The sequence below is a fragment of the Lemur catta genome, chromosome 21 (genome assembly GCF_020740605.2).
Source record: "Lemur catta isolate mLemCat1 chromosome 21, mLemCat1.pri, whole genome shotgun sequence".
In the NCBI taxonomy this organism is placed as follows: Eukaryota; Metazoa; Chordata; class Mammalia; order Primates; family Lemuridae; genus Lemur; species Lemur catta.
In genome coordinates this window covers 7,375,435-7,386,489 of record NC_059148.1, presented here as the reverse complement: position 1 = coordinate 7,386,489, position 11,055 = coordinate 7,375,435, and the positions used below count along the sequence as shown (strand labels likewise).

General features: G+C 67.8%; 2 protein-coding genes across 4 annotated transcripts; both read left to right on the top strand.

Moving 5' to 3' along the window:
- Positions 1-445: 445 nt before the first annotated feature.
- On the top strand, positions 446-9,120 carry SEPTIN5 (septin 5). 3 transcript variants are annotated; one of them, XM_045535172.1, is made up of 12 exons: positions 446-625; positions 781-791; positions 5,407-5,503; positions 5,610-5,696; positions 5,901-6,024; positions 6,100-6,234; positions 6,348-6,465; positions 6,568-6,669; positions 7,454-7,550; positions 7,633-7,768; positions 7,952-8,054; positions 8,154-9,120. In XM_045535172.1, the coding sequence occupies exons 1-12, from the start codon at positions 583-585 to the stop codon at positions 8,208-8,210; spliced, it is 1,110 nt and encodes a 369-aa protein (XP_045391128.1). In that variant the 5' UTR covers positions 446-582; the 3' UTR covers positions 8,211-9,120. The 3 variants fall into 3 exon arrangements, with proteins under 3 accessions (XP_045391128.1, XP_045391126.1, XP_045391129.1); XM_045535170.1 differs by lacking the exons at positions 446-625; positions 781-791 and adding an exon at positions 4,423-4,794; XM_045535173.1 differs by lacking the exons at positions 446-625; positions 781-791; positions 8,154-9,120 and adding an exon at positions 4,423-4,794 and having other exon boundaries at positions 7,644-7,768; positions 7,952-8,026.
- Positions 9,121-9,210: 90 nt separating this feature from the next.
- Positions 9,211-10,551, top strand: GP1BB (glycoprotein Ib platelet subunit beta). The gene is made up of 2 exons (XM_045535182.1): positions 9,211-9,397; positions 9,655-10,551. The coding sequence occupies exons 1-2, from the start codon at positions 9,388-9,390 to the stop codon at positions 10,257-10,259; spliced, it is 615 nt and encodes a 204-aa protein (XP_045391138.1). The 5' UTR covers positions 9,211-9,387; the 3' UTR covers positions 10,260-10,551.
- The last annotated feature ends 504 nt before the right edge of the window (positions 10,552-11,055 follow it).

Genomic DNA, 11,055 nt, shown 5'->3' with positions numbered 1-11,055 from the left:
CTGCAGCTTGCCCAGGTGGGTCTGCTTCCAGAGCAGGTGTGCACAGCACCACGCAGGCGGCGGGAGGGCAGCTGGGCGCGGCCTTCTGCGCGGGGCCGTGGCTTCTCCTGCTGCACCCGGGAGCGGGACTCCCAAGTCCACCGTGATGGAGTGAGGAGGGGTCCGCCGGCCTCGGCGCAGTGGGCCGGAGCGCACAGCGGGGCCATAGAAAGCCAGGGGCGGGCTCCGCGGAAGCGCCCACGACGGATGGTCCGAGGCCCGGCACAGATGGGGGTCCGGGCCAGAGCGGAGGGAGCGCTGGGGGACAGGGGACGGGCGGCCGGGCTGCGGGAGGCGAGGGCGTCGGCCGGGGGCGGGCAGCGCGGGGCCGCGGGAGGGGGGCGCCTGGGTCCCCGCCCCCACCGGCCGCGCCGGGTCGCGCGTGGGCGCGGCGGGCGCCGATTGGCTGGCGAGCGCGCGGGCGGGGCGGGCGGCGGCGGCACGGAGGGGCCGGTCACCCCGCAGCCCGGCCTCGGCCTCCGCCGCTCGTCGCCGCGCCCCGCCCGCGCGCTCGCCGCCGCACGTCTCTCGCCGGCGGCCACCATGAGCACAGGCCTGCGGTACAAGAGCAAGCTGGCGACCCCAGGTGAGCCCGGCGCCCGCCCGCGTGCCCGCGCGCGCCTTTGTCCCCGCTGCCCGCCCGCCTCTCACGGTGTCTCTCCGTCTATCCCCCGCCCGCCGCCCCGGACCCGCCCGGACCCGGACCCGGACCCGGACCGCGACCCGACCTCGACCCCGCAGAGGATAAGCAGGTACGTGCGCGCCACCGCTTAGCCTGCAGCCAGACCCGGCCGGCTGTCACCCATTGTGGCACCAACGCCGCCGGCGCCCAGGCGCGACCCCGCCCCCGCCGGCCGTCATTCAGCTCGGTCTCGATAACCAATTGTCAGGGGGCAGTGCTGCGGCTCCTGGGGCTGCAGGGGGAGGGACGGCCTGGCCCCCTGACCCCAGCAGCAGGATCCGTGCGCCCCACCCCAGGAGGGGGGATGGGCCGAGCACTCCCTCCCACTGGTCCCCCGCCAGCACCTCCTTGCTGACCTGGCCTATAGGCCATGTACCTGGGGTCCTGGGTGAGGCCAGGGTCGTGGCAGGCCATGGCCAGGGGATGGGGAGGGGGAAGGGACTCAGCTAGCCCATAGCCCCTCAGCAGCCCCACAGGGCAGCCTCTGCCAGCCCACCCGCCTCCCCTGCACCTTCATGCCCCCCCCCACACACACACACATTTCAGTGTACTGCTTTGTGGCTGGGCCTCTTCCCCAGACTGGGAGCTTCCAAGGCCCAGTCTGAGTCATCTTGGTGCTCAGCTCTGGGCCTCGCACCCAGTGGGTACATAGAGGCTGTGGCTTCCCAAAAGGGCTGGCCTGGTCCCCACCCTCCAGGAATGCAGGACTCCCCTGGAGGCTGGCCTGGGCACCCACGCTGAAAACCCAAATGAGCTCAGAGTTCAACTAAGGCATGAGACTCTGAGGGTGGGGTGGGGCTTGGTAACCAGGTGGGCTGGGGACTCTGGAGTTGCCTTGCTAGTGGCCTTTCTAGCTGGAACTCAGCCATGTTTGGAGAAGAAAGGAAGGACCCAATTGTGGCACAAAGGTGGCCTTGGCAGCCCCCATCAGGGATGTGGGTTCACAGCAGCCACAGATGCTGGGCAGTACCCTGGAGTCCCAGCCCAGGGTGCAGCAGGCAGGGCAGCAGAGGGAGAGCTGGAGAGTCTCTGGCTGCCCTGTGCCCTCTCCTGGAAGGGACACTCCCTGCCGGGGATGGGTGAGGCTCACTGGGAGGGGCCTCTCTGGGGGCTGCCTCCCCAGCGCAGCAGGTCAGACAAAGACCAAGATGCAGGGACACACGTGCCAGGCTATTGTTTAAGGGAGAGGAAAGGAGCCAGAGGCTGGGAGACCAGTCCCCACCGCTTCTCCTGCTCCTGCGCCTGTGGTGCTCCCTGCTTGGCCCCAGGGCACTCCAAAGCACCAGGCTGGGGGTGGTCTGCTGCTCAGTACCAACTGGGCTCTCTTGCCCACTGCTGCAGGGATGGGGACCCCCTCCTGCTGAGGTGTGAGCCCCCCCCCCCAGCCTGTGTCTGCCTGTTCTTTGAGGTCAGCTAAGAGCCAGCCTCACCCCATCCCCTGCCCCCAGGCCAAGAGGGAGAGGTCACTGTGGGGGTGGGGGTGGGAGCAGGACCAGGGCCAGGTGTTTGGGGTAGCCACTGGGGGCCGGGGGAGCCGGGAGCACATGGAGCTTCACTGGTCCCACTGTTGGTGATGGTGGTGGCTGTTGCTGTCCAAGCTGTCTTTCCACTCTGCAAAAGGGGGTAGAGAGGCAGTCAGGGGGTGATCTGTCAGTCCTCTGTGCCCCCCACGTCCTCTCAGACTGTGATGGGGCTCTTTCGGCTCTGGCTGCTGCTTCCAGAGCTGACTCGGGGGATTCTAAGAATGGAAATGCCTCGAGAGTCTCAGGCACGGGAGCAGGTGGGCGAGGCTGTGTCATATGGCTCAGGAAGCCCTGAGCAGTGTTTGTTGTGCCTCAGGGACCAGAGAAAGGGGGTGGTGGGCCCCTTCCTGGGGGCTCCCCCAGGGAATCCATGGCCCCATGGGGCCCAGTTGGGTGATGGGCAGGGGGGTTGGGAGCTGGGAGTGAGACTCTTGCCCTCCTGACCTGGGCCTCCCCAGAGGCTGTGCCTTACCAATGGGGAAACTGAGGCAGGCTGCCAGGCACAAGCTCCATTAGACACCTCTCAGACCCGGCACTATCTTCCTGGAGACACTCTAGACCTGAGATACCGGCCTGTCCGGGTGTGTGCTGGGCTGAGGGCTGGGTCCACCGTAGAAGTTGGGTGGCACTCGGACCAGAGGCTTCCTGCAGGTCAGGGCTGCAGTGGGCTGGGACCAATGAGGAGGCTTTCTGGGAGCAAGGGCTGGGGCTGGGGCTGCCCCCCTGTCCTACAATGAAAGAATCTCCTGTTACCAGCTGTAGACCTGCTCCTTGTCCCCAGGTGCCAGCGGCCTTCAGGCCCCATAGCAGGAGCAGGGCCTGGACAGGGTGGAGGTCCCTCAGCCTGCATGGGGAGAGGTAGGGGCTCTGCTCCTACTGACACCCCAGCCAGTCTTGGAGCCTTTCCAGGGCCCCTTTCCTGCCGCTGGTTTATTAGGATTCTGGTGGGGTCCTGGAGGTAGGGGGTGAGGAAGGATTTGGTGGCCCACAGAGAGTGGTTTCTCTAATCAGGAGGCTCCTGTGGTCCCTGGGGTGGCTTCACGGGCGTCAGCCCCAGCTGGCAGGAGCTCTACAGTCCCCTGAACCCAGTTCTCTGGGTCACAGTGGGTGGGGAAATTCAGAAGGCCAAGGGACTGTCCACTGGAGCTGGTGGGGGACAGGTCCCAATCCACCCTCCCCATCCCAGTCCCAACACCACCCCCGCCAGGGAAGGGGACGTCTGGGGACTGCGGAGGCAGCACATGGGTGGGCGGTGCTTTTTTGGTGGGCTGGTTGGGGCTTCCAAGTTTCGGGGGGCGCCCATTACTTGGGCTGCCCGCACCCCATCCGTCCCTTTCTGCCACCCTTTAAACCCTCCCCCCGGGGGGCGGCAGTCTGGACTGCCAGAGAGAGGTGGGCTCTGCCCACGTCCTGTTCCCCGCATGTCTTGGGGCGCCACAAAGGAAAAACATTCCCCTAACGCGCGGACACGCGCGCGCGCGCGCACACACACACACACACACACACGCACGCGCGCGCACTGGGGAGGTCAGCCCCGAGCGTGGGGGGGACAGGAGAATGCGGGGGGTGAGCCCGTGGGCAGTTGGGGGCTGCCAGACACCGCCCGGAGGCTTTCGGGCGAGTCCGAGAGCAGAGACCGGCGTTAACAGGGCCGGCTCCCCCGGGGCGCGCGTGGGTCCCGGGAGCGTCCTCCGGCGCCCTCTGGCGGGCGGAAGCAGCGCCGCATCTCCGGGAGGCGGGACGAGCGGTAGCCGCGGACCCCGCGACCGCCGCGACCCGGCGTCCTTCCCACCGCGTGCGCGGCCCGGCCGCCCCCGCCGTCTGCGTGCGGATCCAGGGCGCTCGGCAGCCACAGACCCCGCGACCCGGGCGCGCGGGGGCCACGAACCCCGCTTCGCGCCGCGACCCGGGCGCTCCCCCCCCCCGCCGCGTGCGCGGCCCGACCGCCCAGACGCCAGGCCCGAGGCCGCGGGTGCGCGGCGAGGCTCCGGGTCCGCGTGGCGCTGCGGCCCGCCCGCGCCTCTGCCACGCCCCGCCCTGCGCGGCGGCTCTCGGTGGCTCCGCCCGCGGCCCCATTTCTAGGCGACTGTTTCCCGGCGACGGCGGGAGGGGCCGTCTCCGTCTCCGCCGCTCCCCGCCGCGAGCTCCGCGGGCGCCCGCGTGGCCACGCCTCCGGGCCGGGTGCGGGAGCCGGGCCGGCCTGAGGCCGCCACGCCGCCACAGCTCGGGGTGGGTCCGCATGGGCCGGGGGATGGCTCGGGCGGCCTCCGGGGTCGGCGGCTCCCCGGATAGGCGACGTCCCCTCTCCAAGCCTCAGTTCCCGTGTCCGCCAAACGGAGCCGAGAACACGGCTTAAGGGCAGTACCGTGTGTAAGTCCCTCGCGTGCGTCCCTCACGATCACCTGGCTGTCGGGCTGACCGGGTCTGGGGTCCGATTGCGGCCGGCAGGGTCGCGGGGGGGTCGCCGCCATGAACTCGCTGGCAGCGCCCCAGGACCGCCTGGTGGAGCAGCTGCTGTCGCCGCGGACCCAGGCCCAGCGGCGGCTCAAGGTGTGTGCGTGGAGAGGGGGTGCAATGCGGGGGTGGTGCGGGTGCGTCCACCCGGCCAGGACCCTGCAGGCTCTGGGACATGGTAGGGGCCGGCAGGGCCAGGGGCCGTTGGGGGTGGACGTCCAGGCCACCAGGCGGGGGAGGCTCGGCGCCGAGGTCTATAAATAGCCCCTGCTCCGCGCCGCTACTGCGGCCACCCCCGCGGCTGGATCGAGGCCAGACAGGGCCTCCCACCCCTGATATTCTCCCGAGGGACGAGTGTCCAGGCCCCGGGCTTCTCCCGCCCGTAGGGCCTTGGGTGTGTCTGAGGGGGTCTCAGCCCTGCTGCCTTCTGCCCACGGAGGAAGCACAGGCTTGTGCCTGCCTCTGCCTGACATCTCCACCCCGCCACACACAGTCTCTGGTCTCTGCAGAACCCTTGCTGAGGCAAGAGTGCCACTCTCCTGCCTTCCCACCTCCCCGCCTTTGCACACAGGCCCTTGCCCCACTTCTGCCAGTGACCCACCCTTGGGACTGTGCTCTCTGCTGTCTGCATCCTGAGCTGGGTAGGAGACAGGGCGCTGGGCTGCAGGAGGAAGCCCAGTATAGCCCTGATTGTCCACCCTTCCCCAGGACATCGACAAGCAGTACGTGGGCTTTGCCACACTGCCCAACCAGGTGCACCGCAAGTCAGTGAAGAAGGGCTTTGACTTCACACTCATGGTGGCTGGTGAGTGGGCTGGGCCCCTGGGTGTGGTGGCTGGGGCTGCTGGCCAGCCAGGCTAAGTCATGGGGGCCCCAGACCTAACCCAGCTCTTCACTGTACCTGTGTGCAGGTGAGTCGGGCCTGGGGAAGTCCACGCTGGTCCACAGCCTCTTCCTGACCGACTTGTACAAGGATCGGAAGCTGCTCAGTGCTGAGGGTGAGTGGCCCCCTCCGCAGCCCAGGCGCTGATCCCCAGACTCCTGCCTTGGGACCCCTCGAAGGGCCCCCTTCCAGGTCCAGCCCCTGCAGTTCTGCTCTCACAGTGTGGGTCCCCTGGGACCAGGGCCAAGGCACCAGGATGAATGGGGAAAAGGGGTGGGGGGGGGGAGAGGCCCCTCCAAACATGCCCCCCACCTTGCAGAGCGCATCAACCAGACGGTAGAGATCCTGAAGCACACGGTGGACATTGAGGAGAAGGGCGTCAAGCTGAAGCTCACCATTGTGGACACGCCAGGTTTCGGGGACGCAGTCAACAACTCGGAGTGGTGAGCACAGCCTGCCCGGGAACGTGCCCAAGGGCAGCCCTGGCAGCCTGGCCTCATGCTGTCTCCCACCCCCAGCTGGAAGCCCATCACCGACTACGTGGACCAGCAGTTTGAGCAGTATTTCCGTGACGAGAGTGGCCTCAACCGCAAGAACATCCAAGACAACCGGGTGCACTGCTGCCTGTACTTCATCTCTCCCTTTGGGCACGGGTGCGTGGTGGGCACACGGCTGGGCTCGGGAGGCCACTTGCAGTGTACGCCCCTGTGCCGCCCCCACTCTCACCACTCCCTCACCATGCCTGTGGCCTGGCTGCTCTCGGCAGGCTGCGGCCGGTGGACGTGGGTTTCATGAAGGCATTGCACGAGAAGGTGAACATCGTGCCTCTCATCGCCAAAGCTGACTGTCTCGTCCCTAGTGAGATCCGGAAGCTGAAGGAGCGGGTGAGCCTGCTGGGGCCCAGGGGCCTGGCCCAGGACTCTGGGGCCCAGAGGACCAGGTGGACCTGGCCGGCCCCAAACCTGACAGCCCTTGCCCCACCACAGATCCGCGAGGAGATTGACAAGTTCGGGATCCACGTGTACCAGTTCCCCGAGTGTGACTCCGATGAGGATGAGGACTTCAAGCAGCAGGACCGGGAACTGAAGGTAGCCATACAGTCTAGTGGGGACAGAGTGACAGAGATGGCAGGGGTCAGAGAACCGGAGGCTAGAGGGCCTTGCCCTGTTCACACAGGGCCAGAGGAGGGCCAAGCACCCAGGTCAGACTTGGCTGGGAACAGGGGTCATTTGTTGGGAGGAGAGGACCTGTGCTCCCTTCACCTAGGGCCAGAGGGTGAGGGGCACCTCTGTTCCCGCCTGGCTTGTGGTGGGTCATTTGGCCCCATGTAGGTGCTTAGTGAGTCATGGAGCACTTGCGCAGATCCTAAGGTGATCCTCTTCCCACGGGCCACCAACAGAAGGGCTCTGCCCAGTAGCCACAGGGCTGTGGCAGGACCTGGCTCCCACCTAGAATTCTGAGCTCTGGGGGGTGGTGGCTTTGGGTGCCCCAGCAGCTAGATGGTGATGAAGGAGACCAAGCCAGGGCAGGTGGCCATCAAGGCAGGAGCAGAGTGCCAGCAGGGCCATCAGTACCAGGATGCATGGGCTCGGCCCTGGGGAGAAGCGGAGGTAGCTGGACAGGGTGGTTCTTGGTGCAGGGAGGAGGGCAGGGGGCAGCATGCCTGGCTGGGCATAGCCTGGCAGAGGCCCTGGGGATGTACGCTGCATGGGCTCTAGCCTCAGCGGGCAGCAGAGAGGCCAGGATCCCTTTGGGGAGACGTGGGTGATGGTGACACTGGAGGGACAGCCGGTGCTGAGCGTCCTTGCCCCTCTCCAACCACTGACCCTGCGAGTGCGCTAACCGGGCTGAGCCCTAACCCACTCCCCCTAGGAGAGCGCGCCCTTCGCCGTCATAGGCAGCAACACGGTGGTGGAGGCCAAGGGGCAGCGGGTCCGGGGGCGACTGTACCCCTGGGGGATCGTGGAGGGTGAGTTGAGGCTTGGGGGATGGGGCGCGGGGTGGGAAAGCTGCCCGGGCCAGCGCCCACCCGCCGCCTGCTCCTGCCGCAGTGGAGAACCAGGCGCACTGCGACTTTGTGAAGCTGCGCAATATGCTCATCCGCACGCACATGCACGACCTCAAGGACGTGACATGCGACGTGCACTACGAGAACTACCGTGCACACTGCATCCAGCAGATGACCAGGTATGCCCCCTCGCCCCTGCTGGCCCGGCCACTTCTTAACCCGGGGCTATCCCTGCTGCCCGCCCACACTCGAACCCTGCCCCAACCCCCAAATCAACTCCCAGCCGGAGGGCGGGGCCTTGGCAGTGGCAGGGGGTAGGCCAGGCATCCCCTAGCCCACCAGCCTCCCATCCTACCCCACAGCAAACTGACCCAGGACAGCCGCATGGAGAGCCCCATTCCCATCCTGCCACTGCCCACCCCGGACGCCGAGACTGAGAAGCTCATCAGGATGAAGGACGAGGAGGTTGGAGGGATGGCAGGAGGGGTGGGGCATCAGGGTGCGTAGGGCAGGGCCAGGCCTCCTGTCGTTTCTCACCCCTTTCTCCGCTGTCCCCACCCCCAGCTGAGGCGCATGCAGGAAATGCTGCAGAAGATGAAGCAGCAAATGCAGGACCAGTGACCCCACCCCAGCCCCGCATCCCCAGGGATCTACCGTCTCGGGATGGCCCTTCCCACACCTGGAGCCCGGCGGGCCTGGACTCGACCCTGGATTCACCTGGTTCTTAGACTGACCTGGACCCAACCCTAAACCTAGAGTGGCCCGGATCGGACTGTTCCTAACCTGGAGACACGGGGCCACAGCCCCTGCTGACCCTAATTTATTCTCAGCATCAACCTCTCCCAGCTTATTGGTATCTGCTCCTGAGGGGCTGGACAATAGCCCCTGCTGCCCAGCTGGGCCCTCCTGGCCTTGGGGAATCAGGAGCCAAGTTGGGTGCGACTTCTGAGACGTCCCCTCCTCCCCCCGGAAAGTCAGAGTACCCAGACTTCAGGCCCCACTCAGGCAGGCGCACAAACCGCGGAAGAGGGGAACGGGTCCCCAGGGTCCCGCAGAGCGGACTGGGGAGCCGTCCTGGGCCTTCTCCCGCGGGCCACCCAGCATATGCTGGGACCCCACTTTGTGCCGAGGTGGGCTGGGTCCTTCCTTACCTCTTCACTCACGCCCAGCGGGCGGGGTCGGATGGCTACAGCGAATGGGAACCCTCCGCAGGCTGAGGCTGTGGACAAGGAGGGAGGGGGGGGACGCCTGTGCCCGCCCACGCCCCTTCCCCACAGTCCTGGCCGGACCTGGACGGCTCCAAGGACAGCGGCCGGTGGGCCATCCCCTGGCAACTTCCTGTGCCTGGACGGCCGCGCACTGCCCGCGCCTCGAGGTCTCCCCAGCAGCACTGCCGCGTCTCCCCAAGCCCCGGGCCTCCCGGACTCCTCCACCCCCGCATGACCCCTCCCCTCCACACTATGCTCTGTTTTGTTTAGTTGTGAATGCTGCGTCCTGTCCTGGTGACAGGAGAACAATGCTGGTGAACGTCGCAGCGGGTGTCCGAGTGCTCCGTGCGCCCCTGGGAGCGGGTGGGAGCGGAAGCCCTGGGGCCTGCGGGCCATGGCGATAGCGATAGCGCGCTATCTGCGGCCGCAGCGCCGGTCCACGCGGCCTCGGGGTTATTTCTGGCCGGGCTGCAGCACTGTGGTCTGGGCAGCGGACGCGCTGGGGCCTGGCAGGGGCGGGCGGCCTTATCGCCCGGCTCTCCCGCTAACGCCTCGCGCTCCAGAGCCAGCCGTGCTGCCGTCCTCTCGCCATGGGCTCCGGTGAGTCTGGGTCCGGTCGGGCTCCCCGTGCAGACCCAGGTTGGGAGGCGCTCTGGTGGTTTGGGTTGCAGCAGGGAGATACCTGGGCCAGACTTAGAGGGGACTTCCGCGCGGGTGGTCAGGGTGGAGACGCCTGCAGACTAAGGTGGCCGCGGGCCTCGGGAGCTGGATGGAGCCTGTCCTGGCGCCCTGGGTGCTCAGGGACGCCGCCCAGGTGCCCCGCTGGCCGCCTGGCTCACGGGGCGCTTCCCTTCCAGGGCCGCGCGGGGCGCTGAGCTTACTGCTCCTGCTGCTGGCGCCGCCGGGCGGCCTGGCCGCGAGCTGCCCCGCGCCCTGTAGCTGCGCAGGGACGATCGTGGACTGCGGGTGGCGCGGGCTGACGTGGGCCTCGCTGCCGGCCGCCTTCCCTCGGGGGACCACCGAACTGGTGCTGACGGGCAACAACCTGACGGCGCTACCGCCGGGGCTGCTGGACGCGCTGCCCGCGCTGCGCGCCGCGTACCTGAGCGCCAACCCCTGGCGCTGCGACTGCCACCTGGTGCCGCTGCACGCCTGGCTGGCCGGCCGCCGCGAGCGCGCGCCCTACCGCGACCTGCGCTGCGCCGAGCCCCCTGCGCTGCGCGGCCGCCTGCTGCCCTACCTGGCCGAGGACGAGCTGCGCGCCGCCTGCGCCCCGGGCCCGCTCTGCTGGGGGGCGCTGGCGGCGCAGTTCGCGCTGCTCGGGCTTGGGCTGCTGCACGCGCTACTGCTGGCGCTGCTGCTGTGCCGCCTGCGGAGGCTGCGCGCCCGCGCCCGCGCCGCGTACCGGCTGTCGCTGACCGCGCCGCTGGTGCCCGAGACCGCGGAAGCCGGCGCGTCCTGAGAGGAGCCAACTGGCGCTGAGCAACTCGGGCCTGCAGACTCGACGGGACCCTGCCGGAGAAGCCCCCGCCCCAACCTGGACCCGCCTCGGCCTCTGCCGCCGCCCACTCGCCTAGACCCGCGCGGGCCTGCAGGACCGGATCCACGCGGACGGGACTGCCGCCCGGCCTGCCTCCTCGCAGGACAGGGCCCCGCGCCCCGCGCGCTTAGCAGGTGCAGTGGGGCGAAGGGCAGCTCCCTGGCGCCGAACCCCCTCCCAAACTCCGGTGCTGAATAAACCGTTCTCCTACTGATGTGGCCGCTCTCTGCACCACTGACCTGGAAATTCCCTTCAAAAAGCACCGGAAAGTGTCCTGGGGGCGGTTCAAGGGGACACAATCACATCTTCACACATACCCAAACTGGTCTTGGGGCAAACAGGGGTCAGCGCATGAACTCTCTCTTGCCAGATTTGGGGAGATCACGTGGGAAGGCATAGAAAACACTCAAAGTGAGGATATGGTGGGACAGTGAGGGCACAGTGTGGGCACAGTATGGGGCAGTGAGGGCAGTGAGGGCACAGTGAGGGCACAGTGTGGGGCAGTGAGGGCACAGTGTGGGGCAGTGAGGGCACAGTGAAGACAGTGAGGGCAGTGAGGGCACAGTGAGGGCAGTGAGGGCACAGTGAGGGCAGTGAGGGGCAGTGAGGGCACAGTGAGGGCAGTGAAGGCACAGTGAGGGCACAGGGCAGTGAGGACACAGTGAGGGCAGTGAGGGCACAGTGAGGGACAGTGAGGGCAGTGAGGGCAGTGAGGGCA

What these genes read in the sequence shown, in the direction of transcription:
- SEPTIN5 (XM_045535170.1), top strand. Translation starts at nt 4,714, where the DNA reads ATGAACTCGCTGGCAGCGCCCCAGGACCGCCTGGTGGAGCAGCTGCTG. An exon ending in CTTCACACTCATGGTGGCTG is followed by an intron (nt 5,504 to 5,609) that starts GTGAGTGGGCTG and finishes ACCTGTGTGCAG; the next exon opens with GTGAGTCGGGCCTGGGGAAG. An exon ending in ATCTCTCCCTTTGGGCACGG is followed by an intron (nt 6,235 to 6,347) that starts GTGCGTGGTGGG and finishes TGCTCTCGGCAG; the next exon opens with GCTGCGGCCGGTGGACGTGG.